Below are 24,853 nucleotides of genomic sequence, written 5' to 3'. Positions count from 1 at the left end.
ATGGTTATATCTTCATGACAACTCAAGCATAATCTAATTAACACATATTAATCATCTACATATAAAATTACAATATATAATGATATCAATATCGACGTAATCATAAAATGTTATTTTTAGAACATCACTCGGTCAAACTCACAAGTTTTAGTATATCAAGCTTGTTTTCATATTTAGTTGATATAGCTTCCATTTCAACTCGTCTTATTGGAAAACAGTTGACTGGAATAAAGGAAGATTACCGACCAAAGAGGTGCTTGTTGACTTAAGGATTTTTAGAAATCCTGCTAATGCCACTCTTTTTGCAAGTGCAAGAGACAGGTCACTCCGGGACAAGAAATTCGATGAGTTTGTCTACTTATTCTGGAATGGATAAACAAATTAATCATTATGGGATAATTATTAATCAAACGATTAATATTGAAGAGTATTCCATTCTCCTGGGATCTTACCGAAATCTTGGGTATTCATGTCTCTTCACCAAAATCTGCGAAAGCTTAATGGTAGATACGTTCACTGATCATATAAGAATTAAATTAGTCTCTAATATAACCATCAATCAAATGACTAGAGGACAAAACAAAATACGGACCACCCCTCGTACTTCTGATGGAGAAAACAAGGATCTCATATTTTTCATTTGTCATCTTGGTGGGCAATTGAAATCTATTCAAACCAGTTAACATTTGTTGCACATAATGATCCCGAAATTCGTAAGGGATTAGTAGACATCGATACTAGTTTCTAGAATGATAAAGGGTTTCCAGAATCTATCTTACTTCAAAAAAGTCAAAAATGGCTCCTACCCAAGGAATGATCATCTTTTTCAGCACTTATAAATAGAATAATCAATTGTTGATTTATTTCAATATTTGTGTAAAGTTAACTATCAATAATAAGAATGATTAAGTTTTATTTTAGATCATTTGTGTCATTCTTTTGATAGTTAAGATTGCATTACTTGTTCTGATTGATTGTCTCATTGTTTTGCTTTCGATTTATGAGATTTAGTCTAATATTTCTATCTCTTACGATTTTGCGACTTTTTGATTTAGAAGTTTTCGGATCTAACCTATTGGGTTGCTTTATCAAATAATCATAAGTAGATATCATGCCAACTCATGTGTGAAGTCACGACTATACTATTATCAATATATGTTTCATAAATTGTATGACAAAGGTTGTCTCTTTTGTTATTCTTTTTTCTTGCAGGGGAATAACAAACACAGGGGGGGGGGGAGTTCGATATTGAACTGGTGCTTAAAACGTTATATCTTTGTGAGGAGAGTAGTTGTGGAAACCGAGAGAAGAATTATTTCGATCTCTTTCCTGATATGAAAATTTGATTACTTCAGACCCTAGTTTGTCATATCGAAAAGCAAGGTAACAACTTATATTTGAGTTAGTTAATCGTTTTCCTGTTAAGAAAAGCTGATTTAAATGCATATTCCTGCTTTTTCTTAACGAATACGGTACAATTGTTTTGTGTTTTTACAATTGGTGTCGGTTAAGAAAAACTAAGTCAGCTTGATTTTTGTTTTTGCTTAACAAAAGGAGGTTCAATTGCTTTAGTCCAATTGATTCCTGATCAGAAAAACTAAGTTAATTCTGATCTTAGTTTAGGCTTATCAAAACTAGGTACGGTTATTCAAGTCTTATCGGTCCTTGATAGGAAAACTAGTTATCCAACCTAGTTTTGTCTTGTCAAAGTGAGGTACAATTATTTATGAATAATCGGATCATGATAAGTAACTAAGTTAGTTCTAATCTTAGTTATTTCTCAAGGTTGGATGAGTGTTATTGTCCTTGAAAACACCTACATTTTGGTAATCGTGATCAAGGCGATGCAGCTAACTAAAAGAGTCCAGCGAATTAACTTCAGGTGTATAATCAGAATCAGGTATACTAGTTTTCTTATCACTATCAGAACAAATTTACATCAATCAATAAATTCAGTTTAATGAATTATCTTTTGTAAACACATAACGTTAAGTATCTGGTCTATAATCTTACTTGATTAATTCTTCTAAGGATGTTATCATTAAACTTAATGTTGATTCAGTTTTTCATGTTAGAAAAAGTAAACCTACATTATAATGTTTGTGAAACTATCAGAGCGTTTGGATGCGCATGCATAAGTGATTTTTTGACTTTTAAAATTCAAAAAGCAATTAATCAATTTGATTAGAGAATTTTGTGAACAAAACAGTTTTGTAACACGCTATAAGGATTTGTTGTATTGGATGAGACAGTGTGGAAGAAAAAGTTAGAATACAAATACAAATGATTTAAAAAGAAAAAATATAAAAATAAAATTATTTCGAACAATGTCTCGAAATGTGAATACATGTCAACAGACTAATGCCCTTTTAGATGAACCGGTTTTCTTTATAGGTGATTTTAGTGCTCTTCTAGGAACTGAAGATAAAAATGGTGGTCTTGAAGTAGATGACCCTGATTTTGAAAATCTTTCTGCCCCATCTTTAATCTGCATGATCCTGGTTTTTCTGGACCAGGTTTACTTGGTCCAACACGCAACAAGGTCCTGATTTAATCCTTAAAAGGTTAGATAGATGTATTATTAACCAAACTGCTGAAGATCTTTTTCCTAAACTTTGTGTTAGCAACCTTCCTGGGGACTCTTCTGATCATTGCACCATGCATATAGGATTTAACTATGAAGATACTTGTATGCCTAGACTTTTCCATTTTATGGCCATGTGGATAGAGGATCCTACTTGAAGAGACATTATAGCTAACTCTTGGTCTGTCAATGTGGTAGGTTCCCCTGCCTACAAACTTAAATCTAAACTCTTAAGTACTAAGAAAGGCCTAAGAGATTGGAATAAGTCTTCCTTTGGTAATATTCAAACTAACATATCTATCATTAGGAAAGAATTATTTGACCTCCAAATTTCTAATCCAACTGATACTAGTAATACTTCTAGACTTAAAGCTAGGTTGGAGTATCTTTATAATTTGGAGGATCTATATTGGAAGGATAAATCTAGAGAAGTCTGGCTCTTGGAAGGTGACAAAAATTCACCATATTTTCACAGAGTAACTCTCTTTATTTACACATCCCAACTTCTAGAACAATATTATTTCTCAAAACCTAAGTACTTTTTAAGAGGAGTATTTATGATAATATTTTGCTAGCTAATGAGGCCATATATGATGTCAATCATAATGATAAATTTGAGGGCATAACTGCCATTAAACTTGACATGTCTAAGGCCTATGATAAGCTTGAATGAGATTTTCTTGAAAAAGTTTTAACTAAAATGGGTCTATCTAACCTTTGGGTTAAACTGATAAACCAGTGTGTCTCTACTGTGTATTATTCTGTCGTCCTTAATAGTAGCCCTATTGGTTTCTTCCAACCTGAAAGAGGCCTAAGACAGGGAGACCCACTCTCTCCCTATCTTTACATCATTTGTTTTGAAGCCCTATCTTCTTACATTGATAGCCTCCAGAAGAACGGGATTTTAGAAGGCATAAAAGTTTGTAAAGAGGCTCCTGAAATGACTCACCTTCTGTTTGCTGATGATTCTCTCTTGTTTTCTGAAGCTACTGAAAAAAATATTCAAGTCATAAAAGACTATCTTCAAAAGTATTGCCTAGCTTCTGGGCAAGAAATCAACTTTGAAAAATCTGGTATTTTGTTTAGCAGGAAGATCCCTGAACATAGGAAGGCTCTTTTGACTAATATCTTAGATATCCAAAGCAGAGATTTAAGAGAAAAATATCTTGGAACTCCCACTGTTTTCCAAGCTTCTAAAATCCAGACCCATATGGGTATTCTCCAAGCTGTTGATGCCAGGATTTCTATCTGGCTTCATAAGCTATTATCTCAAGCTGCTAGAACTACTCTGATCAAGTACATTGGCCAAGCTATTCCTCTCTTTCAAATGGGAGCTTTTCTTATTCCTAAACATCTCTGTAAACAAATGGATTCTCACCTCTGCAAATTCTGGTGGGGTGAAACTTTAGACCCTAAGGATAGAAAGTTGCACCTCCTTTGTAGGGATATTCTGTGCTCCACCAAAGCTGAAGGAGGTCTGGGGTTCAGAAAGGCTGAATTAAACAACCTAGCAATGCTTGCTAGGAATGCCTGGAGAATCTTAGAAAATCCTAATTGTTTACTGGCCATTGTTCTTAAGGCAAAATACTTTCCTAAAACTGATTTTTTGAATGCTAAGTGTACTGCCAATTGCTCTTGGACTTGAAAGTGTCCGGATGCCATAAAGGAACTTATAAAACCTTTTATTTCCTGGATTATTGGGGATGGTCAATTCATTGACCCATGGTGTGATAAATGGATTCCTTCACTGGGTTCTGCCACACCCAACCCACCTGTTCCTCCTGATCCTAGTATTAAAGTAGCTTACTTTATTGACTCCCAAACTAGAAGTTGGGATGTGTCTAGACTTATACCCATTTTGATAATGCTTCTGTCCAGAAGATTATCTCCATTCCCTTAAGCCAGCTCTGCACTCCTGACAGGAGGGCTTGGGATCTTTCAAAGAATGACAATTTTTCCTCTAAATCTGCCTACTTGGGGCTCAGAGGCCTTAGACCTTCGCCCTGTAAAAACCTTTGGAAGCGTATCTGGAAAGTTAGAGTACCTTACAGAATTCAGGTATTTCTATGGAGAGCAGCTAGAAATGCGTTGCCCTCCAGAACAGTCATTCACACTAGAATGCCTATGCATAGTGTGGACTGTCCTAGGCGTTCTGATCCTCAGGAAACTATTATCCATGCTTTGGTTACTTCCTCCTTTGCTAGTAGGGTCTGGTTCATCTCTGACTTCAACATAAGCACCAAATTCTTTCAGAACAAATCTTTTATAAACTGACTTCTTTTCTGGTTAATTAACCCTCAATCTAAACTGTCTGAGGATGGTCAATGTCTCTTTGTGGCTATCTTATGGTATCTCTGTACCAGTAGAAACAACCTCATCTTTCAAGGAATAAAGGAAAACTTCACTCCAGTCTTAGCTAGAGATAGAGCTATGCTCCTCATTAGGAAATCTAGGAATCCTAGTTTGACTATCCCTTCTACCATGCATGTCAGTATTTGTGATAAATGGATTCCCCCCTCTTTTGGTTGGATTAAATGTAATATTGATGGTGCCTTTGATGATATCTCTGGAGCAAATGGTGCAGGGTATGTGATGCGAGATTTCTCAAGAAAAGCAACCTTTTATGCTTCCTTAATATTTGATGTGCACTCTGCTGAAGAAGCTGAAGCAAGAGCCATCTGGGAAGTCTTGAAGAAGCTGTGGAACAAAACTTAACCCACATCATCATAGAAAGTGACGCGAAAGCTCTCATCGACCAATTTTCAGCTGAGAATTTTGATGGAAATTCGCTGACGGATGCTATCTTTAAAGATATTCTCTTTTTTCTTCCAAGTTATTTGCTTGTTTTTTTAGTTTTCAACCTAGATGTTGTAATTCTGTAGCTCACGAGATTGCTCAGTTGGAAAACCAAAACAATTCTACCATGTACTGGTCTAAACCCCCTGTTTGGATTCTTCCAACAGTTTAGGATGACCATTAGCCTTTTTGAAGGCCCTTGCTTATTAAAAAAAAAGTGAATACATTTTGGATTAAGATCCAAGGGCTATAATATGCACCCTCACAAAGAGATATCACGAGCCTAGTTAGCAATTCGGGATACAGGAGACGTTCGGAACGTCAAACATACGAGTATTATACGGTTTTTGATAATTCGAATTCGGTCAAAAGATCGATCAACGGTTCGCAATACGACAGTAGTTCGGAACGACATACATACGTGTATAATTTGATTTAGTAATTTGAGTTGGGAACTGAAAGTTCGGCACATATAAAATAATACTCCCTCCGTTACTTTTTAATAGGCCAGTTTCTATAAATAAATATTTCAAAAAAATAGGCCAGTTCCTAATTGGGAAAGTCAAATGTTACTTTAATTTTCTGGGACCACTTTTCTTTTAACTTCTTTTGATGACAAGTGTTATGTGGACCGTTTCACTTATTTCTTTGGCTGACAAGTGTCATGGGGACCATTTCACTTCACTTCTTTTATTGACAAGTGTCTAGAGGACCACTTTCAATAATTAGTTTTCTTAATTTCCTTAATTTTCTCAAAAAAAAAAGAAACTGACTTATTAAAAAATAACGGAGAGAATACAAAAAAACATTATTTTAGTAAAATTTGGATGGGAATGTTATGATTTACGTTTAAATGTGGATATATATAATATATTTCATTTTAATCATCAAGTCACGACCAGATCAGTGGAGTTGTGGTCTTCCTAGGATGCAGAAGGTCTTCACGGGTTCGAAGGTCTCTGCATGCGATTTTTGCATTTGCACTTAATAAAGAAGGAATGGACTTTCTGTGAATCCGGATAATTCGCGGATACTCCAAATAATGCGCGAAGTAGGATCGGGGATTCAGTTGGACGGTCGTATTATTCGGTCCCGACTGAAACGGTTAAATTCGCGATGAATTACTAATTAGGAATCCACGAGTGTGACCTCGAAATGTGAAAAGTGAAAAAATCTTACCATAAACTCCTTTCTCTTATAATAAACCTCATCAAAAATCTTACCATAAAACTCCGTTCTCTTATAATAAACCTCATCAGTGGCAGAGTCGACAGAATTTTGGGATCTTTCTAGGGTTTTTCGATATCAACTGTTGGCGGTGGTTCCTCATCATTGACAGAAGATATTTACTTATCTTCCTCTGAATTCAATCTATAAAAGTTCAAACTTCAAATGTTTATCAAAGGTATGGTTATCTAACCACTAAAACCCTAATTCCATTACTAAATAGTTTCAATTTTTTTTTTGCTCGATAATCAATAACAAATCTCTTCCATGGATACATTGTCATTCAATTACTGATGACGATGATTTCATAGTTTATGTCTAGAAATGAACATTTATTCTTTTCTAAGTTTCTTATAAATGATAAACCATTTGAAGGAGCTAAATTATATCTGTGGTAGTAATGGTTTGGGCATTCTGCCTACAGTTAGTTCAGATAATCAGAGTAGGTATCGTGTTTGTAATCCACATAGGAATTACTATCTGGTACTATTCAGAAATGGGTTTCTCTTCCATCCCCACAGGATTCCCAGGTTAGAGGATTTGATGTTAGTGATATATTTTGTGAGTATTCATCATCATTCGCAAGCTGTTATAAGGTTTTATATATCCCTAGATTTGATGAAAATGTTGTGTGAGGATCGTGTTGTTAACCTCAGTGGTGTTTATTTTGGCTGCAAGGGGGTAATAAAATGTTAGTTTACAATCTCAATCAGAAAATTGGAAGTGATGGACATCGATGCAGTTTGGTTAATTTTCCAGATATAGAATTTGATGGTGATGGGTTTGATATCATCGATTGTCGTATTGGGGATCAGAACGCTGGATCTGTTATGCTAAAACTAGAATTACAGCAAGGGGAATGACTGTGAGTGTTTGGGTGCTCAATGAGGTCATCTGGAAAATATTGCACAAGGATATTTCAGTAGGCGATATCTTAGCAGAACTGCATTTCTGGATAGGTGAGGAAGTTGCACCAAGCGACCGTAATGTTGTTTTGCTAGGTTGCAACTTGCAAGCACTGGGTTTAGGGGGTTAATATCCAAACCAGAAGCTTTGAATACCTCTGCCTGCATAACAGACATGTATACCCGTTTGTGCTAAAGCCAATGGTACTTCCATCGCTCTCTTGGGTAGACACTTAAAACAGGTCTTTGCATTTCAAACTGAGGAACTCATTGTCTCTTTTTAGCTATTTTTGAACATTGCGTATTCAAGAACTCAATGATGAACTCTATGCCTTAGATGCACTGTATTTTCTATCAAATGCAACGATATCAAGATGATATTTTTCATCATTTTGCTTAATGTTCTTAATATGGTTGTTTTAGGTTAGTAGCCTTCTGACTTCTTATCATGCAACTTTCGGTCTGCTACTGCTACAGTTACAGATAACTGTTGTACTTTGTATCCATTAACTTCAGTACACTGTTTCTCCACTTGCTAAATTTGGTCATCAGTTTTTCTCTTTAGAGCTTTCTTTAGTTTATACTCAATTCCTAACAGTGCTTATCATTCAAAGCCTATTCTTCGATAATGATACGACTGTGGGTGAGCAGGAGTAGGATTTTGGACTAGTCATCCGTTACATACTTAAGTCTAGATACATCAGCTGATGTTTTGTTAGAGTATTTGTAGGTGCCGGGATTCAATCCCAGGTCTCCTTACAGGTACACCGGTAACGGTGATCCTAATTTGTGCCCAAACAAGGAGTAAGTATGTTAACAAACTGAAGTAGACTCTGCAAAAGGTTGACAGCATTTCTCAAATTTGGTAAAACATATTTCAACCAGTGACGGAAACCATGCTTTTAAATGGAAGCTTAAATCCCGGAAATGCTGGTGATGTAATTGTTCTTTTATCTTCTTTGACGTTATGATTCGATAGATACACAGAATTGCCTCAAGGGCGGTGCTGGTGGATTTTTTCTTCCTCCAAAATTGTCACTGAATCTTCTTCTTCAAGAAATACGGCTTGTACGTTCCATGCAGTTTTCAATCTGGGGTTTCGTGTCTACACCCAAATAGTGAAACTTAGTGTTTCGTGCATGGAGAAAAAACCTTTTTTCTTCTCTCCAATCTTTTCCTTGTCTGTGTGCCTTTAATATGATTTGTGCTTTTCTTATAAGAAATTAGTACTTTGATTCATTCTACACGGTTTGCTGGTTAGAATTTTAGTATTGAAATGAAATATGGGGGTTTCTCAATGTTCTTTGGGTAGTCGTAATTTTCATGGATTACATTAGAAACACTTATCAGTTTTTGATTGGACTGGAAAGAGGAGATATAACTTGAAACGTTGTTAGAAGCAGCGTATACTATGGTTGCATAAGAGTTGTTCTGTAGAAGTTCAGGTACGGACTGCATTCAAGTGGCAGCTTATGCCAAGTTTGGTGTGTTCTTTTTTTTTTTTTTGCTGCAAAGAAAGGTTTTATTAACTAAATACCATCGTGCATAATAGAGTTTAACAGGAAAGATGGTGGTTCCCCTTTCCAACTATTACACACATTCTTTCTCCTGGCATGTTTAGCTAACGGAAAAATAATGTCTTCAACTATTCCACGCTGCTCCCATGGAATATCAGATGCAACTCCTTGGATAGCTTGTATAAGGCTTTGATAATCTGATTCAATAACAATATTCTTGAATCCTAGCTCCACTGCCCACTTCAATCCTCCCAGTATAGCTAAGCTTTCCAGATGATTTGCCCCCAATCCTAGCTAAGTTTGGTGTAACAGCTGTTTATGTTAAAGTTTTTGTAATGGCGTTTGAGGCTGTATGATTATCAGTTGAGTGGATGTTGTCATATTTGCTTTTTTTAATGTCGTGACTGGTAGATTTTGAAATGTATGTATGTAAGAATGAAAGTGTAGGGTAGCTGGTCATAGATGTCTAAGGAACAGGTTACTCATCTCTAATTATGGTGGTCTTATTTGTTGATTATTGTTAAATGGATGTAGCTTTTAGCGATCAAGGATGATGGCAAATCTCTTAACCACAACCTGCTTTGTTTTCTCTTTAGGAAGATGGATGTAAATATGTATCTTCAGCTAAAAAATGATGTTGGCATTCTGACTTGGAATGATCTGAGATCCAGAGTTCAGTTTCCTGTGATTTTTGGATTTACTATATAGGTAAAATCCAAGGTCTAATGACTCTAATCACTAAGAAATTGTTTTGTTGTTCTGCATTGTTTTGTTCAATTCATAGATTAAGGTTTACTATTCAAGTATGTTGATAAAACACTTGTATGATTAGAATTGTGACAGAGCATACACTTTTAAGTTTATTAACATTCTATATTTCTTTTAGGATGGTGGTGGTTTTTATGGTTTCGTAGAATGTGAGATTCTTTCCTACCTACTGAGATATCCAACTTCATGGAATGGAAGTAAAGAGTTTTGGTAGTTTATACTCCGCTGCGTTTATTGATTCTATGGTTACCATCTGATCCGCATAACTACTTTGTATATTATCTGGTCAGAACCGATTTTTTTTTTTAATTATTGCGTAACTGACAAGACTAGTTTATTACATATTCTTCTTTATCCATCGGATGCAATATATTGTAAAAGTCCATAATCCAGCTGATGGAGTTTAGGGCTGTTCATCTAAACCAGAACAAAATACTACTGTTATTTTAAGGCTATCATCTTATCAGTTTATTGGGGTTACGGTCTCAATCCTCTGCATCCCTGCTTCATAGTAGTAGACACCTGTGCTTGTTTACTTATAGCTAATCATGTTCCGGAATATGTCACGGCTGTCGAAAGTATGGGAGGAAAATAATCTAAATATTTTGCTTTTTATGCAGGACGCAGCTGCAATGGAGAGGAGTATACTAGTGTTTTCAGATCATGTTTCTGTGCCTGTCAGCGCAGTTATGGCTGCTATAGCAGAGCTCGGGGTCAAAGGAGATGGACAGAATGATCCCTAATCCTCACTCAAGCTTCCTATCTAAGTATTTTCTTCCAACAATTTATAATTTCACTTTTGTGTATTTATAAGTACTTTGCTTAGAATTTCTAATTATAATTTATAATTTCACTTTGAAATTCTGATTATAGTTATTACCTCTTCTCATTTGCTTGAAATTACATAGGGGTTTAGTGTATGGTAGAATCTGTTTTGACTTTTTCAATGAGTGGACAGCCTGGTAGCTAAATTGATTTGCGTGTTCTTAGAGATTTGGCTTTCTTTGAAAGTGTTTTAAGATATTAAGATATTCCGGAAAGGAGAAACTTCCTTGTTCGGGTGTCTGCAATATTACGTTTCCATGCACAGTTGCCTCGTGCTCTTTACTGATACATGACTTGACGGCCTGAATCAGAGAATCTGCCAATGGAGTCAGTTTCAGTTGATATTGTCGTTTACATTGTGAGAACTGTTGAGCTTCTTGATCAATTTCTTGAAGAAATCTCCAGAGTTCTGAAACCTGGGGGTACTGTCTTAATTCAGGCGCCCCAACCTGCTTCAGTGAGCACGGATAAGGTACTTACTGTTCTTTATAAATCTTAATCTTAGTTTTTTTGAAGATTGCTTGGTAATTTTTTTATTATATTTTTATAGGTCAGCTCTACATTTGAGCGCAAGTTGTTATTAGCCGGATACCTAGAGTTGCAAGTTCTGCACCTGAAATCCTTAGTACCAGAAGTAAATGTTCAATCTGTAACGGTGAGTTTTTCTTCTGTTTCCCTTTTTTATCACCATGACACCATGTTGTTCTGTTCCTGTTTGGTTTCCTTCTTTATTTTCCTACACATTTTCTCAATGTTTACCCATATTACTATTTGAGCAGGTTAAGGCCAGTAAGCCCTCGTGGAAGATTGGGTCATCCTTTTCCATTAAGAAAGCAACCCCAAGTTTGCCTAAAGTACAGCTTGATGATGATTTGGATTTGATTGATGAAGACAGTCTATTAACAGAGGAAGACTTGAAGAAGCCAGAACTTCCAGTTGGTATGATAACGAAAATCCTAATCTGTATGTTCAGCTCCTTCTAATATTTTCCTTTAGAAGCTTTATGTGATACAAGTAGTCATGTGCAGTTGATGACTGTGAAGTTGGAAGTTCAAAGAAAGCTTGCAAAAATTGCACTTGTGGACGGGCGGAGGCAGAAGAGAAAGTTGTGAAGCTTGGCTTAACCGAGGAGCAGATTGAAAACCCTCAGTCAGCGTGTGGCAGTGTGAGTGTAGATTCTTCCCTCTGCAGGGATGCATTTAATCACTGACCTTACAAAGCTGTTTGTGGAATCAATGGTTCTATATATGTGTCGGTTAGTTTGTTATTTCAACTACAATATCTTATATTGATTCCTAATATAGAGATCCAATGTGAAGAATCCACATAGAGTAAGCTGAAAAAATGCTAGGGCTCAATTGGTTAGACAAATTTATTTTCGAAAACCATTATTGTTTTGCTCCAGCTTACATTTTACCCGAAACAGTTTTTGTAACTGCATTACACTTTGGGCATGAGCATACTAATAGTTTATTATTCTTGCCTTCCTTAACAAGATTCTTATTCGTTATGCAGTGTGGACTAGGTGATGCATTCCGTTGTGCATCTTGCCCATACAAGGGTCTACCGGCATTCAAGTTGGGTGAGAAGGTAAGAACAAAATGAGATAAGCTAGAGATATGAGACTTCTATTAGGCTCCCCTCTTTATCACTTTATAATCTGTAATCAGATTCAGTTCCAAAGACTTGTAATGACTCGATTTCTCCTATTGGATGCAGGTATCCTTGTCCAGTAACTTTCTTGTTTCTGACTTCTGATCGTGGTTCCCACGGGAACAGCGGAGGATTTTGGTCTTATCATTTTTACGAGATGGTCTGAAATATACAAGGGGCAAGAGTAATAATTTGGATGAATAGATAGATATATATATACTTGAAGGATTCTAGGTATTCTGGTCTGGTGTGTGCCCTTGATGTGTTATTAGATTGAATATTATGTAGTCTTCGGACAATCTTTTAACGGCTTTGGATTTCATAAAATGTACTGTAATAATATGCTGTTTAGAGCTGCTGATCGACTGAGAAAGAACTTGAGGTTTTGGTTTCAAAGTTTTGAATGTCACAATGATCACTTCTTTTAATCGCAACTAATTTTCTTGATAGCTTTATTACGAGTCCATCGGATCCTATTGAGAAATGCTTCTAGAATTAAAATTTTTGTTCCAGCTTATCTGTACTTGAGTTGGTTCTTAATCATTAGCTTGTTGAAGTTTTGCAGGGAGAAGCATGGGCGGCAAATTTGGTGGGCTGTACAGAAATCCAAGAAAGTTTGGGACTTTTTTTTTTCTCGAAATCATGCATGAAGCAAGTTTTCAAGTTTCGTTTGATGTGCAGTAACATTTCGTGTATTTTGCTCTGATATGGGTGTATGGGAGAGGTTTCAAGTTTCTTGTGATGAAAATGTTATGCGGGGATAGTCTAATTTTGATAAAATTGGTGTTCCGTTTTTGATTTACAATCTAAATCAGAAAAGTGTTTGGACCATATAAATATAAAATGGGCTTATCAGGATCTTCGGTCCATTGGATCATGGGTTGAAACCTAAGTCCATAAAAAGTTAAGAACCAAGTCTGTTACCCTCTAGGTGATTATATTCATTGTATCTTGAAAGGGATGAATCCGTTCAACCCAAAAAGTTAGAATTAACCTAGATATATATTTGGTCCAAGTAAATTATTGACCTGGTCATCCTGAAAGGAAGGAATGGATAAAGGTTAATTATGGGCCAAATACATTTTTAAATGTCTAGATACATAATTCCGATGATGAACCGGGACGAGATTTGGTCAAGATACATCATCAAAATGAATGCAGATAGGTAATTGACTGGACGCATACCCTCTATTACCTATAAATAGAGGGTATTTCTAATCCTTCTCTCTCCATAAAAACCTGCTTAGAGCTCTTACTCATTAAGACATTAGAGTATCTTTGCAGGTACCCCCTCCTTTTCTTCATTTCATCAAGAGTATTAGAAAGCCAAGAGCATTGAAGAGCTGAGTAGAAATTTTTCCATCATCAAGAACATATCACGAGGAAAAGTTGTGGATCATCTCAACGGTCTACAAGTCATCCATCAGATATTAATCTTACGCCATCCAACGTTCAAGATTATATCATTTATGTACAAATCTCGAGGAGTGTTGTAGGAACATTTTTGCTACAACATCTTTTGGCTCCCACCGTGGGGCAGAGAAGGATTCTTCGAAAAACAAACATATCAAGATTCATGGCAACATCACAGGCAAATCGAAATGATGGGAATGTCACTATCAACACCAGAGTCCGAAGGAATCATAGCGAAGTTGATCACCCATTTCAGGAAGGAGTTGAAACGTCACCAGCAACAACGACATCAAGGTGTCCTTCTGCAAGAACTTATCCCCAGGGGATAAGTAGAGGAAATCGATGGGTACGTATCTCAACTCCACTTTTAAGTGATACTGCCAATCTTAATGTATCTCCAAGGGGTGGTAACCAACCCTAAAAAATTGTGCTAAACTCGCGTCCGAACTCCCTCGCCAATAAGGGCATTCGTTTGGCCTCGCGTATTGTGCAAGCGGATAGGGAAGTGGAAACACCTGTAGATTTGACTCTGCGAGAAAGATTGCACGAGTTAGAAAAAGAAAACAGACTACTGAAAGCGTCTCTGCAAAAGAGACCACAAACTGGTAGCATCCAACATTCAGAAAGTGTCACTCCGCACCGACATGCACAACCTTTACATGAGGGTTGGCGAGCACGGCAGGGGAGGAATGATCGCGACGAGATATATAGATCACCTGAAAGGAAAGCTTTTAAGTATCGTGGGCCGGATCACCGCTATGAAAGCAATCACTTCATCGGAGAAGCAGAGCGACAGTCTGGACCAAGCAACTGGCAGAACAACAGGCGTGAAAGGGATAAGTACCTCAACGATCGAAGAAAGGAGTACCTCGACGGGCGAAAAATAAAGGAGTATTATGACGAAAACTGACGCTCGAAGAAAGCAAAATCTAGGAAAAACAAGGAGTTAATCAGAAATGAACGAATCCATCGAGAAACTGAAGGAGATTCGTCACTAATTGAGGAACTCAATAAAAGAAATCTAGGCGAAATGATCGAGCAGGTGCTGGCTCAGAAACAATCCAGGGAAGAAAGGCTACAGGTCTTAGCGATGAAAAGATCGATGGACTCACCTTTCGTCGAAGAAATAAGGCGGTTCCGCCCACCAGCAAACTTTGTGCAGCCCCAGTTCAAGGAGTTATTCGACGGAAAGAGCAGCGATACAATGGAATATGTGCAACATTTCCAAGCTTCAATGAGTCTGCCGGGATATAACGATGAGTTGTTGTGCAGAACCTTTCCTGTGACACTGACAGGTAAAGCTTTGACTTGGTTCTCACAATTGGAATCAAATTCAATTGCGATCTTTGGGATGCTGTCAGACGCATTTTTCGAGCAATATAAGATCAATATAGGAAGCAAAAAAGGTAGCAGTCACTTATTTGGATTGCATCAAGAAATAAATGAAAGTCTGGTAACTTTCAACCAACGGTTTCTCCAAGAAGTTGGAGAAGTCGGCGCGGTTGATGCTGGGCTCATCATTGAAGCATACAAGAATGCCTTTCATTATGACGAATTCGGGATATTCAATTCCTTAACCGTGCAACCGGTAGGAAACCTCAAAGAATTATATGCAAGGGCAGAAAAGGAAAAAAGAGCAAAGTTGTCACTGACGAAGGGGACAGCAGAAATTCCATCCAAAGTGAGACATCATCCGGATGACGACTCCAAGAAGAAAAATCGTGAGGGTTCGGAAAGCCTCACTGGATAAGAGATACAAACAAGTAATAAAAGTATTATTCTACACCTGAGTGCACGATATTCACATGAGGGTTGGCGAGCGCGACGGGTACGAAGTGATCACGATATGACACTTTAATCATCATAAAGGAAATCTCATGAAGCAAGTAATGTATCCAAGAAAAATGATAGCTACAAAAGGCATCACGCCATCGTAGAATCTGAACGACAATAGGTATCTATCCATTTGCTGAACAACAAGTGCCAGCAATAGAGATACCTTGACGACCAGAGTCGAGGGGAATACCTCGAAAAGCAGAAGGAGTATTAAAAAAAAGAGAGAGGAAAGTTTCAACTTCAAATAAGAGAAAATTTCCATGGATGTTGTTTATGGCAATAGTCATATGCCAATACAATCGGCGTATTCAATTCGCACACATTCAGCCTAGCCTCGCAAATATCGGCAATCTCAAGTTGTATCTCACAACAAATCAGAAGAAAACATCTTCATTATGTCTCTACTCCAATTCCAGAGTTACTTGCTTGCACATTCACCCTTGGTCCATCAGATGGATACAACTTAAAACTTACATGAGTTTAAAACAAATGGAGTTACACACCATTGTGAGTTTTACTCATAATAGTCGAACAACAAGGGGTGTCTGGGGAATACAATACCTTATAGATAAGCTAGCAAGAGGAAGTTATATTGAGTGAAGAGGAGCAAAATGGATCCCAAAACTTGGAACTTCGACAACTTGGAAATAGTTCACAATTGACTATGGAACGTATATTTGCGATGTTGGATCCATTCACGCCTCATAAGGTAAACCTAAACGATTGCTTAATTTGTTTGCAATATTCGTATTTCATAGTCCTACAACAAATGCATAATTCACATACAAGTGCACAATTCATAAAAAAATGCATGATGCACACACTTCGATACTATCCAGAGTCGTTCAAAAACAACACTCGCATAGCTAAGATCAGACATAAACTCCGGGTATACTGGCCAGAGATGTCAGGCAATGACTCTCGCTATCCAGCACCGATTCCAAATTGACTTTTGTTAGAGGATATATTTTCCTTGCACGGTCTTAGTCAAAACTTGTGCAAATTTGCGAGCAAGCTAAACCGATTTAGCAGGCTCAAAAATAGCAAGGACCTCGTTCCATGGATAATGGAACCTGTTTATGGGTGAAAACTAATTCTTCCGGTTTTGGTAATTTTGGGTGTGTGGATGAGAAATGAGTTTAAATCTTAAACAATGCACTGCACGGGAGTGCTTGTAGATTCGAGAAATCAATCTGTGCAAATCCGGCCTAAACCAAGAAATGGCCGTTCCAGACTTGTTTCGGTCACAAAGTGAAGGATATGGAGTTGATCTTAGGGAGGGAAGCGAAGAAGGTGTTGATATTTTGAAGGTGTTGGCTATGTATGACTTGTATCAGAAAGCTGAACTGGCTTACAGGATGAAATCTATCAGTTCCGGTGTTTGAATACGATTGTATCAATACTTGCTTCTGTTGTCTTGTCTTGGAATAGGAAGGAGAGCCTATTTATACAAGTAATTTGAGCCTTACTCACGTCTCTCGTAGGAAGTGGAGAAAGTGGAATGACGTAGTAGTGGAGTTATGCTGGTAACTGTCACACGAACAGGTGTAAGACCACTCCTCCCATCATCACTAACCTCCCATGACTTCCTGACACGTTCTTGTTATGGAGCGTTGCGCGCTGCACGCTCCAAACCGCCAGACCAATATCCTAGTAAGTATCCCCCAGTTTGTGACATGATTGATGTCTCGAGTGTGTGGATCGTGGGACCCACAGAAAGTAGCATGTAATGCTGGATTAAATAACTAAGTTATTCAGGAAGTCGATACTTGTAAAGTATCATGTGTATTCTACGAATGTAATGCATCGAATGTATTCAGCAGGTATGAGGCATCGTTGTTGAGCGTTTGTCCAGCCTACTTCAAGTGATGGTTTGGAGGTTGTGCAAGCAAATCCTCTCTTGACCGACCACATGATGTGGTAGAGTGACGGGTGGTGATCACCATGACGCCTTACCGGAAAATTAACTCCTGACCGGGGTTGTATAACCATGCCGGTGAAGTTGAACGAACGAGATGATCTCTGAGACACTCATCTGCGACCGTTAGTAGAATTAGGGTTTTGAAAAGAGGTATGCAAGCACCACTTTTTATCTTGGTCGAATCCAAGCTTGGGACACGGTTTTGGCATGATCGGTTGGGCATGCGTGTAGACGGCATGCCGGTGTAGACCCCCATACCTCAACGTCCCGTGAAAGTCCAATATGGACCACTAAATTTTCCGGTGAAGTTGAATGGTTGAGATCGATTTACGACAGAAATCTGGTGCCGCAAAAGCCGCGCGTGATGCCAACTTCGGGCGCGCGTTTAAAGACGACCAAGCTTGGTCGGTCTTGGCCGTTTGGTATGGTGTGTAGGTGGAGTGCTGGTGTACACTCCTATACCTAACTATCCCATGAAAACGTGATCTAAGCCACTCAATTTATCCGGAGAATTTGAGTGGTCGAGATCAGTTCATAATCGGGAGGTGTGACCACGCTACTTCGGGCGCGCAAATATAGGCGACCAGGCATGATATGCCTTGTCCGATTGTGCGGGGAGGAAGATGAGTCTAGGGTGATCATGTTGATGTTCCCCGGACTTGTTCACTCGACTTCTAAGCACTCCGTTCGATCAGGAGAAAATGGACGCTCAAGATCGATGGAAACCCTAATTAGGGTTTCTCCGGGCCGTTGCGGCACGCCTTCTTTGGGCGATCGGTTTGGGACGACCAACTGTGGTTGGCCTTCAATGATTATTCATGTGTGTAGGTAGGTCCATGGTGATCATGTTGACATGCTCCGGACCCCTTGAATCCACATATACACCCTCCATCTATACCTGCGAAGATGGATGGTTGAGACTGTTTTGCGACACATGTAATATGCCGCAAACCCTAATTTAGGGTTTCTCGTCCATACTGCTTTGGCTGGACGGTTTGGCAAGCTATGCCACCCTTTGGGAAGGCCGACCATGCGGGGCCCGCGTTGGGTCGGCGGTGAATAATCCAATACCTGCTTGAGGGTTTTGCATTCAATCTGAGTCATCTAATCATGCTGGTGAAATTGGATGATCATGATTGTTTCTGAAACTGTTATGGTTAGTCCAGATACTCAATCGGGCTAGTATAACACACCGAGAGATGTATGTTCAATCGGTCTAGTATAACACACCGAGAGATGTATGCTTAATCGGGCTAGTATAACACACCGAGAGATGTATGCTCAATATGGCTAGTATAACACACGAGAGATGTAGCCTGTACGGGTATTTCATACATGCCTCCATATTAGTGCTTGGAGATTCATGGTGCTCTGCTGAGAGAAACACTCAGTCGTCATGCCACACAAAGTAGAGCAGTACAGGAAATACAAGGCTGGTCATGCATTTAATCGAAAATGCTATAAGTTTATAGTGAAGAAGTATCCTTCATTTTATCAATGGCTTTATCCTTTGCAGGATGTTAGCGCATAATTTTGGATTTTTTACAATTTTAGCCTTACATGAAAATCCACCATCAACATTAAGTCCCCTGCCTAGCACATAATGGTTACACTATTGTGGGGTAGGCATATGATGGTGACAGTTAAAGATAAAACTTATGAGACAAAGTTAGATGCTACCAGGAGAGACGGGTCGTCTTGTCCTTGGAGTATTTCACGTTTAAGAGGCGTCCAGGCGAGCGTTCCCTAACATGATGTTGGTCTTTCCTAATTGACGGACTGATGCGCCTGCTTCGTTCGCGGGGCTACTGCTCCTGCATGATCGAACGTGGGCTTGCTGTGCCTACTTCGGTTAAATGTGGGTCCACTACGTGCCTGCTTTGGTTGAACATGAGACCCGATGTGGGCATGCTTTCTTCTAACATGGGAAGTTGTGCATGTCTCGGTCGTGAGCCTGCTTCGTGCTTGCTCCGCTTGAATGTCGGTCTTGTAACTTGATCAATACCGGACTTGTGACTTGATCAATACCGGACTTGTTGTATTGTTTCGTTCGAACACCGTCCTTGTCAGCTTTGTTACTTTTACCAACACCGTCTTTGCTGCTGTGACCAACACCGGTCTTGTTGGCTAACACCAGTCTTGCTAACCAACTTAGATCTTCCTTTTGCTCGAACGTGGGACTCAGGCGTGCTTGGTTTTCCCAAACGTGAACCTTTGTATGTTCGAACATGGTGTGGGTCCCGCTAAGAGCGTTGAAGTAGCTTCTGGAGCGAGCAGGTCCCGGAGAGCGTTGAAGTAGCTTCTAGAGCGAACGTGGAGGTGACTCCTGGAGGGAGTGTTGAAGCGGTTGCTGGATAGACCATTGAAGCAGCTCCTGGAGGGGGCGTTTGAAGAAGTTCTTGACTGACAGCGGAGGAATTTCATGCTCAGCCTCAGTCCCCAAGCGTGATCTATGTGGCTCTATCTTGTATTCCCGATGGGTCTTTTGTACGTAATGGTCGTTGATATGGTGAAGCTCTGGATGGTATCAATCGACGAGAAACAACAGTTCTTGACAGCAACTGTGATCAGGAGAGACTGGCAAGGAGAAGCGTGATAGCTACGGGCACGAACTTGGCAGTCTTCATATATTGGTAGAGCTCGTCTCATTGCTAGAGGGATAAACTAAAATCGATGGCTTACTTGACGTTTTTTCATTAAATAGAGAAGAGGGTGACAGTCCCCTGCCCACGAATACTCACTGAGCCTTCGAGTCGATAGACGTTTTCACGCTGGGTTCATGAGGCCGTCTTTACGTTTGCGTTGCGTTTCATAGACGTCCAGGAATACCACTCGTTCCTTTTAAGAGTAGGGAAGCTCCTTCGTACGAATGACTTAACTAATGATGAAGCTCTTGACATGGAGAATATGTATGTACCTCTTGAGACTCACGTGCAATCTCCTTTGGTAGTGCATCTACTTCTTCTACGAGAGACGAAATCCTGAAAGCGTCTCTTATTGGTGTTGCTGCCATCGAGCCAGACATGGAACACCTTGGACGTTGCTTCATCATTGTGGCGGTCGTTCATATGGTACTGTAGCTGGAGTTGGAGATTTTGGACGCGTAGGATGTTGTATCTCGGTGGCTTTCCTCTTGCTGTTCTAGAGAAACTTGTTCTTTCTAGCAGAGCAGATGCTGTTGTAGATGAGCGTTCAACAGCTTCACGAAGTCCAGAGGATGACCAAAAGCGCAGATTCTCCAACATAGCACGATAGACATGCACCATCGTACGATAGAGTGATTAGCCCGGATCTTGATCGACATGACGCGTGGACATAATTATCTTCTTGAGGCTGTTCCCTTGAGGTATCGACTCCAGTGGAAGATTGCCGTCATAGAGCGTTGATACGTTGTACCGGCATTCTTTAAACCAAATGGCAGTATAGTATAAAAAATTCCGAGAGGAGTTCGAAAAGCTATCTTACTTGCGTCATGCTCGTACATCCTTATCTGGTTGTAGCCGCTACATCCATACGTGGAGGAGAACATGTCGTGTCCGCTGGTTGCATCTACTAACATGTCGATGTTAGGTAGAGGAGAATCTTTTTTGGGGAAACATCTGTTCAAGTCTCTGAAATCCATGCAGCACCTGATATGTCCATTTTCATCGTGTCTGAACTGCAACTGTTTAACCGGTTTGGATCCAGGTATGACATGTAGATGATGGGTGACCAATTTTTCATCTAAATCTGGCATTTCTTCATACCTCCGAGCGAGTATGTCCTGGTATTCTTTGAGAAGTTCCACGAGCTTCGTGCGTTCATCCGTACACAAGGTTGAGCTGATGGAGATGGGCCTAGGAGATTCCTCAACGATTTAAATCTCATCAGTTGTGGAGTTGGTGCCATCTTGCAACTGTCGTGGAGCATCTAACACTTCTTCTTGTGGCTCGTTGTTCTTAAAGCACTCAACTGGGCGGAAAGAGTGGGTACCGGTCTCTCCTGTTAATTGCTAACAGCGGCGTCGGTATATCTTTATCCCCTTCTGATCACGTCTTACCTCGAAAACTCGTTCCCTCTTGGTGTGGACGTGGGTTGCGGCTTCACCGGATAAAGAAGAGTGCCTGGTCAGCAAAGATGTGTCGTGGTGCTTATCCCTCAGTGATGCAAGTCGTTCCTCTTCCTGAATTGAAGACCACGTGGGTAGTGGGGTGTACATGACTTTGTCTGATCTTCTCTGCGGAGTTTCCTTTGGCTCGAACACTTCCACTCCGCATATTGGTGCTTACGGAGACAACGAGGCAGGAATACGAATGACTTCCTTATTTAGAATGGTCTTCAGGCAATGGTGATACGTGGAAGGGATGACCTTATTGTCATGAAGCCACGGTCTCCCAAGTATCATATGGTAGTCCGGATCCTTTTCTATGACTTCAAATTTCACTTTTGACTGAACGGGTCCTACTGATAAATTCAGATTGACATACCCGTATGTGCTAGTCTGGTTTCCTTCGAAGTCCGTCATTATGGTGGGCTGCCGTACAATCTTGCATGGGCTAACCCTGGCTGTCTTGAGAGTCTTGAGAGTAATCACATTCGAAGATGCTCCTGTATCGATGATGGCCCTCCTGAACTCTGAAACCTTGATGTGTGCGGTAACATGCAGGGACCGGTTGTGACCTTCCTCCGCCATCATGTCGTCCTCTGTAAATGTAACATTGTTTACAGATGTTTCCGATCCGTTCAGGACTTGTGGACGTGAAGGAGTCAGGTGTACGTCCAGAGCTATCTTTTTAATTGCAGCAAACGTCTCCGCCCGCTAATTATTTGAAAGGTGTAAAAGTTCGCACAAACTTTCCAGTAGAGATGTCACTTCTTGATCCACCGGTCTTTGGTTCGTGGTGAGTTGTTGATTTGAGAAGGACCAGTCCCCGTTGTAGAAGTCTCTGGAACGCTCATCTATGATGTGATCTTGACGAGGATATCAAGTATGTCATGTATTGCTTCCTTGATTAGCTCCATATTCTTCGTGTGAATTTCATGTACCCGCGCCAGTTCACTCAACGTTGGAAGTCCCCTGATCGTGCCACCAGATACACCGCTGGGAGGAAGAGTATCTCCGTTGGGAGTATCGTCAAGATTTGAGGCTGCTGAGGCGATCCTAAGACCAACCATCTTGAAACCGATCGAATGGTACTGAAGAAATTGACACTGCAACCGAGAGATTAACCTCACGCTGTGGTCGCCAATTGTTTATGGGTGAAAAGTATTTCTACCGGTTTTGGTAATTTTGGGTGTGTGGATGAGAAATGAGTTTAAACCTTAAACAATGCACTGCACGGGAGTGCTTGTAGATTCGAGAAATCAATATGTGCAAATCCGGCCTAAACCAAGAAATGGTCGTTCCAGACTTGTTTCAGTCACAAAGTGAAAGAGATGAGGTTGATCTTAGGGAGGGAAGCGAAGAAGGTGTTGAGATTGTTAAGGTGTTGGATATGTATGACTTGTATCAGAAAGCTGAACTGGCTTACAGGATGAAAGCTACCAGTTCCGGTGTTTGAATACGATTGTATCAACACTTGCTTCTGTTGTCTTGTCTTGGAATAGGAAGGAGAGCCTATTTATACAAGTCATTTGAACCTTACTCACGTCTCTCGTAGGAAGTGGAGAAAGTGGAATGATGGAGTAGTGGAGTTATGCTGGTAACTGTCACACGATCAGGTGTAAGACCACTCCTCCCATCATCACTAACCTCCCATGACTTCCTGACACGTTCTTGTGATGGCGCGTTGCGCGCTGCACGGTGTAAACCGCCAGACCAATACCCCAGTAAGTATCCCCCAGTTTGTGACATGATTGATATCTCGAGTGTGTGGATCGTGGGACCCACAGAAAGTAGCATGTAATGCTGGATTAAATAACTAAGTTATTCAGGAAGTCGATACTTGTAAAGTATCATGTGTATTCTACGCATGTAATGCATCGAATGTATTCAACAGGTGTGAAGCATCGCTGTTGAGCGTTTGTCCAGCCTACTTCAAATGATGGTTTGGAGGTTGTGCAAGCAAATACTCTCTTGACCGACCACATGATGTGGTAGAGTGACGGGTGGTGATCACCATGACGCCTTACCGGATAATTAACTCCTGACCGGGATTGTATAACCAAGGCGGTGAAATTGCACGGACGAGATGATCTCTCAGATACTCATCTGCGACCGTTAGTGGAATTAGGGTTTTGAAAAAAGGTATGCAAGCAACACTTTTCAGCTTGGTCGAATCCAAGCTTGGGACACGATTTTGGCATGGCCGGTTGGGCATGCGTGTAGACGGCATGCCGGTGTAGACCCCCATACCTCAACGTCCCGTGAAAGTGCAATCTGGACCACTCAAATTTTCCGGTGAAGTTGTGTGGTTGAGATCGATTTGCGACAGAAATATGGTGCCGCAAAAGTCGCGCGTGATGCCAGCTTCGGGCGCGCGTTTCAAGACGACCAAGCTTGGTCGGTCTTGGCCGTTTGGTATGGTGTGTAGGTGGTGTGATGGTGTACAGGACTATACCTGACTATCCCATGAAAACGTGATCTAAGCCACTCAATTTAGACGGAGAAGTTGAGTGGTCTAGTTCAGTTCATAATCGGGAGGTGTGACCATGCTACTTCGGGCGCGAAAATATAGGAGACCAGGCATGATATGCCTTGGCCGATTGTGCGGGGAGGAAGATGAGTCTACGGTGATCATGTTGTTGTTCACCGGACTTGTTCACTCGACTCCTAAGCACTCCGTTCGATCAGGAGAAAATGGACGCTCAAGATTGATGAAAACCCTAATTAGGGTTTTTCCGGGCCGTTGCGGCACGCCTTCTTTGGGCGATCGGTTTGGGACGACCAACTGTGCTTGGCCTTCAACGATTGTTCCTGTGTGTAGGTGGGTCCACGGTGATCATGTTGACATGCTCCGGACCCCCTGAATCCACATATACACCCTCCATCTATACCTACGAAGATGGATGGTTGAGACTGTTTTGCGACACATGTAATATGTCGCAAACCCTAATTTATGGTTTCTCGTCCATACTGCTTTGGCTGGACGGTTTGGCAAGCTATGCCACCCTTTTGGGGAGGACAACCATGCGGGGTCCGCGTTGGGTCAGCGGTGAATAATCCAATACCTGCTTGAGGGTTTTGGATTCAATCTGAGTCATCTAATCATGCTAGTGAAGTTGGATGATCATGATTGTTTCTGAGACTGTTATGGTTAGTCCATACTCAATCAGGCTAGTATAACACGCCGAGAGTTGTATGCTCAATCGGGCTAGTATAACACACCGAGAGATGTATGCTCAATCGGGCTAGTATAACACACCGAGAGATGTATGCTCAATCGTACTAGTATAATACACCGAGAGATGTATGCTCAATCGGGATAGT

General features: G+C 40.2%; 1 protein-coding gene and 1 pseudogene across 1 annotated transcript; both read left to right on the top strand.

Annotated features, from left to right (window-relative positions):
- Positions 1-6,616: 6,616 nt before the first annotated feature.
- Positions 6,617-12,718, top strand: LOC113274116 (annotated as a pseudogene).
- A 2,000-nt stretch (positions 12,719-14,718) lies between these two features.
- LOC113272899 lies at positions 14,719-15,438 on the top strand. Its single transcript, XM_026522687.1, has one exon. The coding sequence runs from the start codon at positions 14,719-14,721 to the stop codon at positions 15,436-15,438; it is 720 nt and encodes a 239-aa protein (XP_026378472.1).
- The last annotated feature ends 9,415 nt before the right edge of the window (positions 15,439-24,853 follow it).

This window comes from Papaver somniferum, chromosome 4 (genome assembly GCF_003573695.1).
Source record: "Papaver somniferum cultivar HN1 chromosome 4, ASM357369v1, whole genome shotgun sequence".
NCBI classification, from domain to species: Eukaryota; Viridiplantae; Streptophyta; class Magnoliopsida; order Ranunculales; family Papaveraceae; genus Papaver; species Papaver somniferum.
Note: the sequence above shows the minus strand (reverse complement) of the source record. Positions and strands in the feature narration are given on the sequence as shown.

Bases quoted from the DNA above. Each gene is read 5' to 3' on its own strand.
- LOC113272899 (XM_026522687.1), top strand. From the start codon at position 14,719: ATGATCGAGCAGGTGCTGGCTCAGAAACAATCCAGGGAAGAAAGGCTA.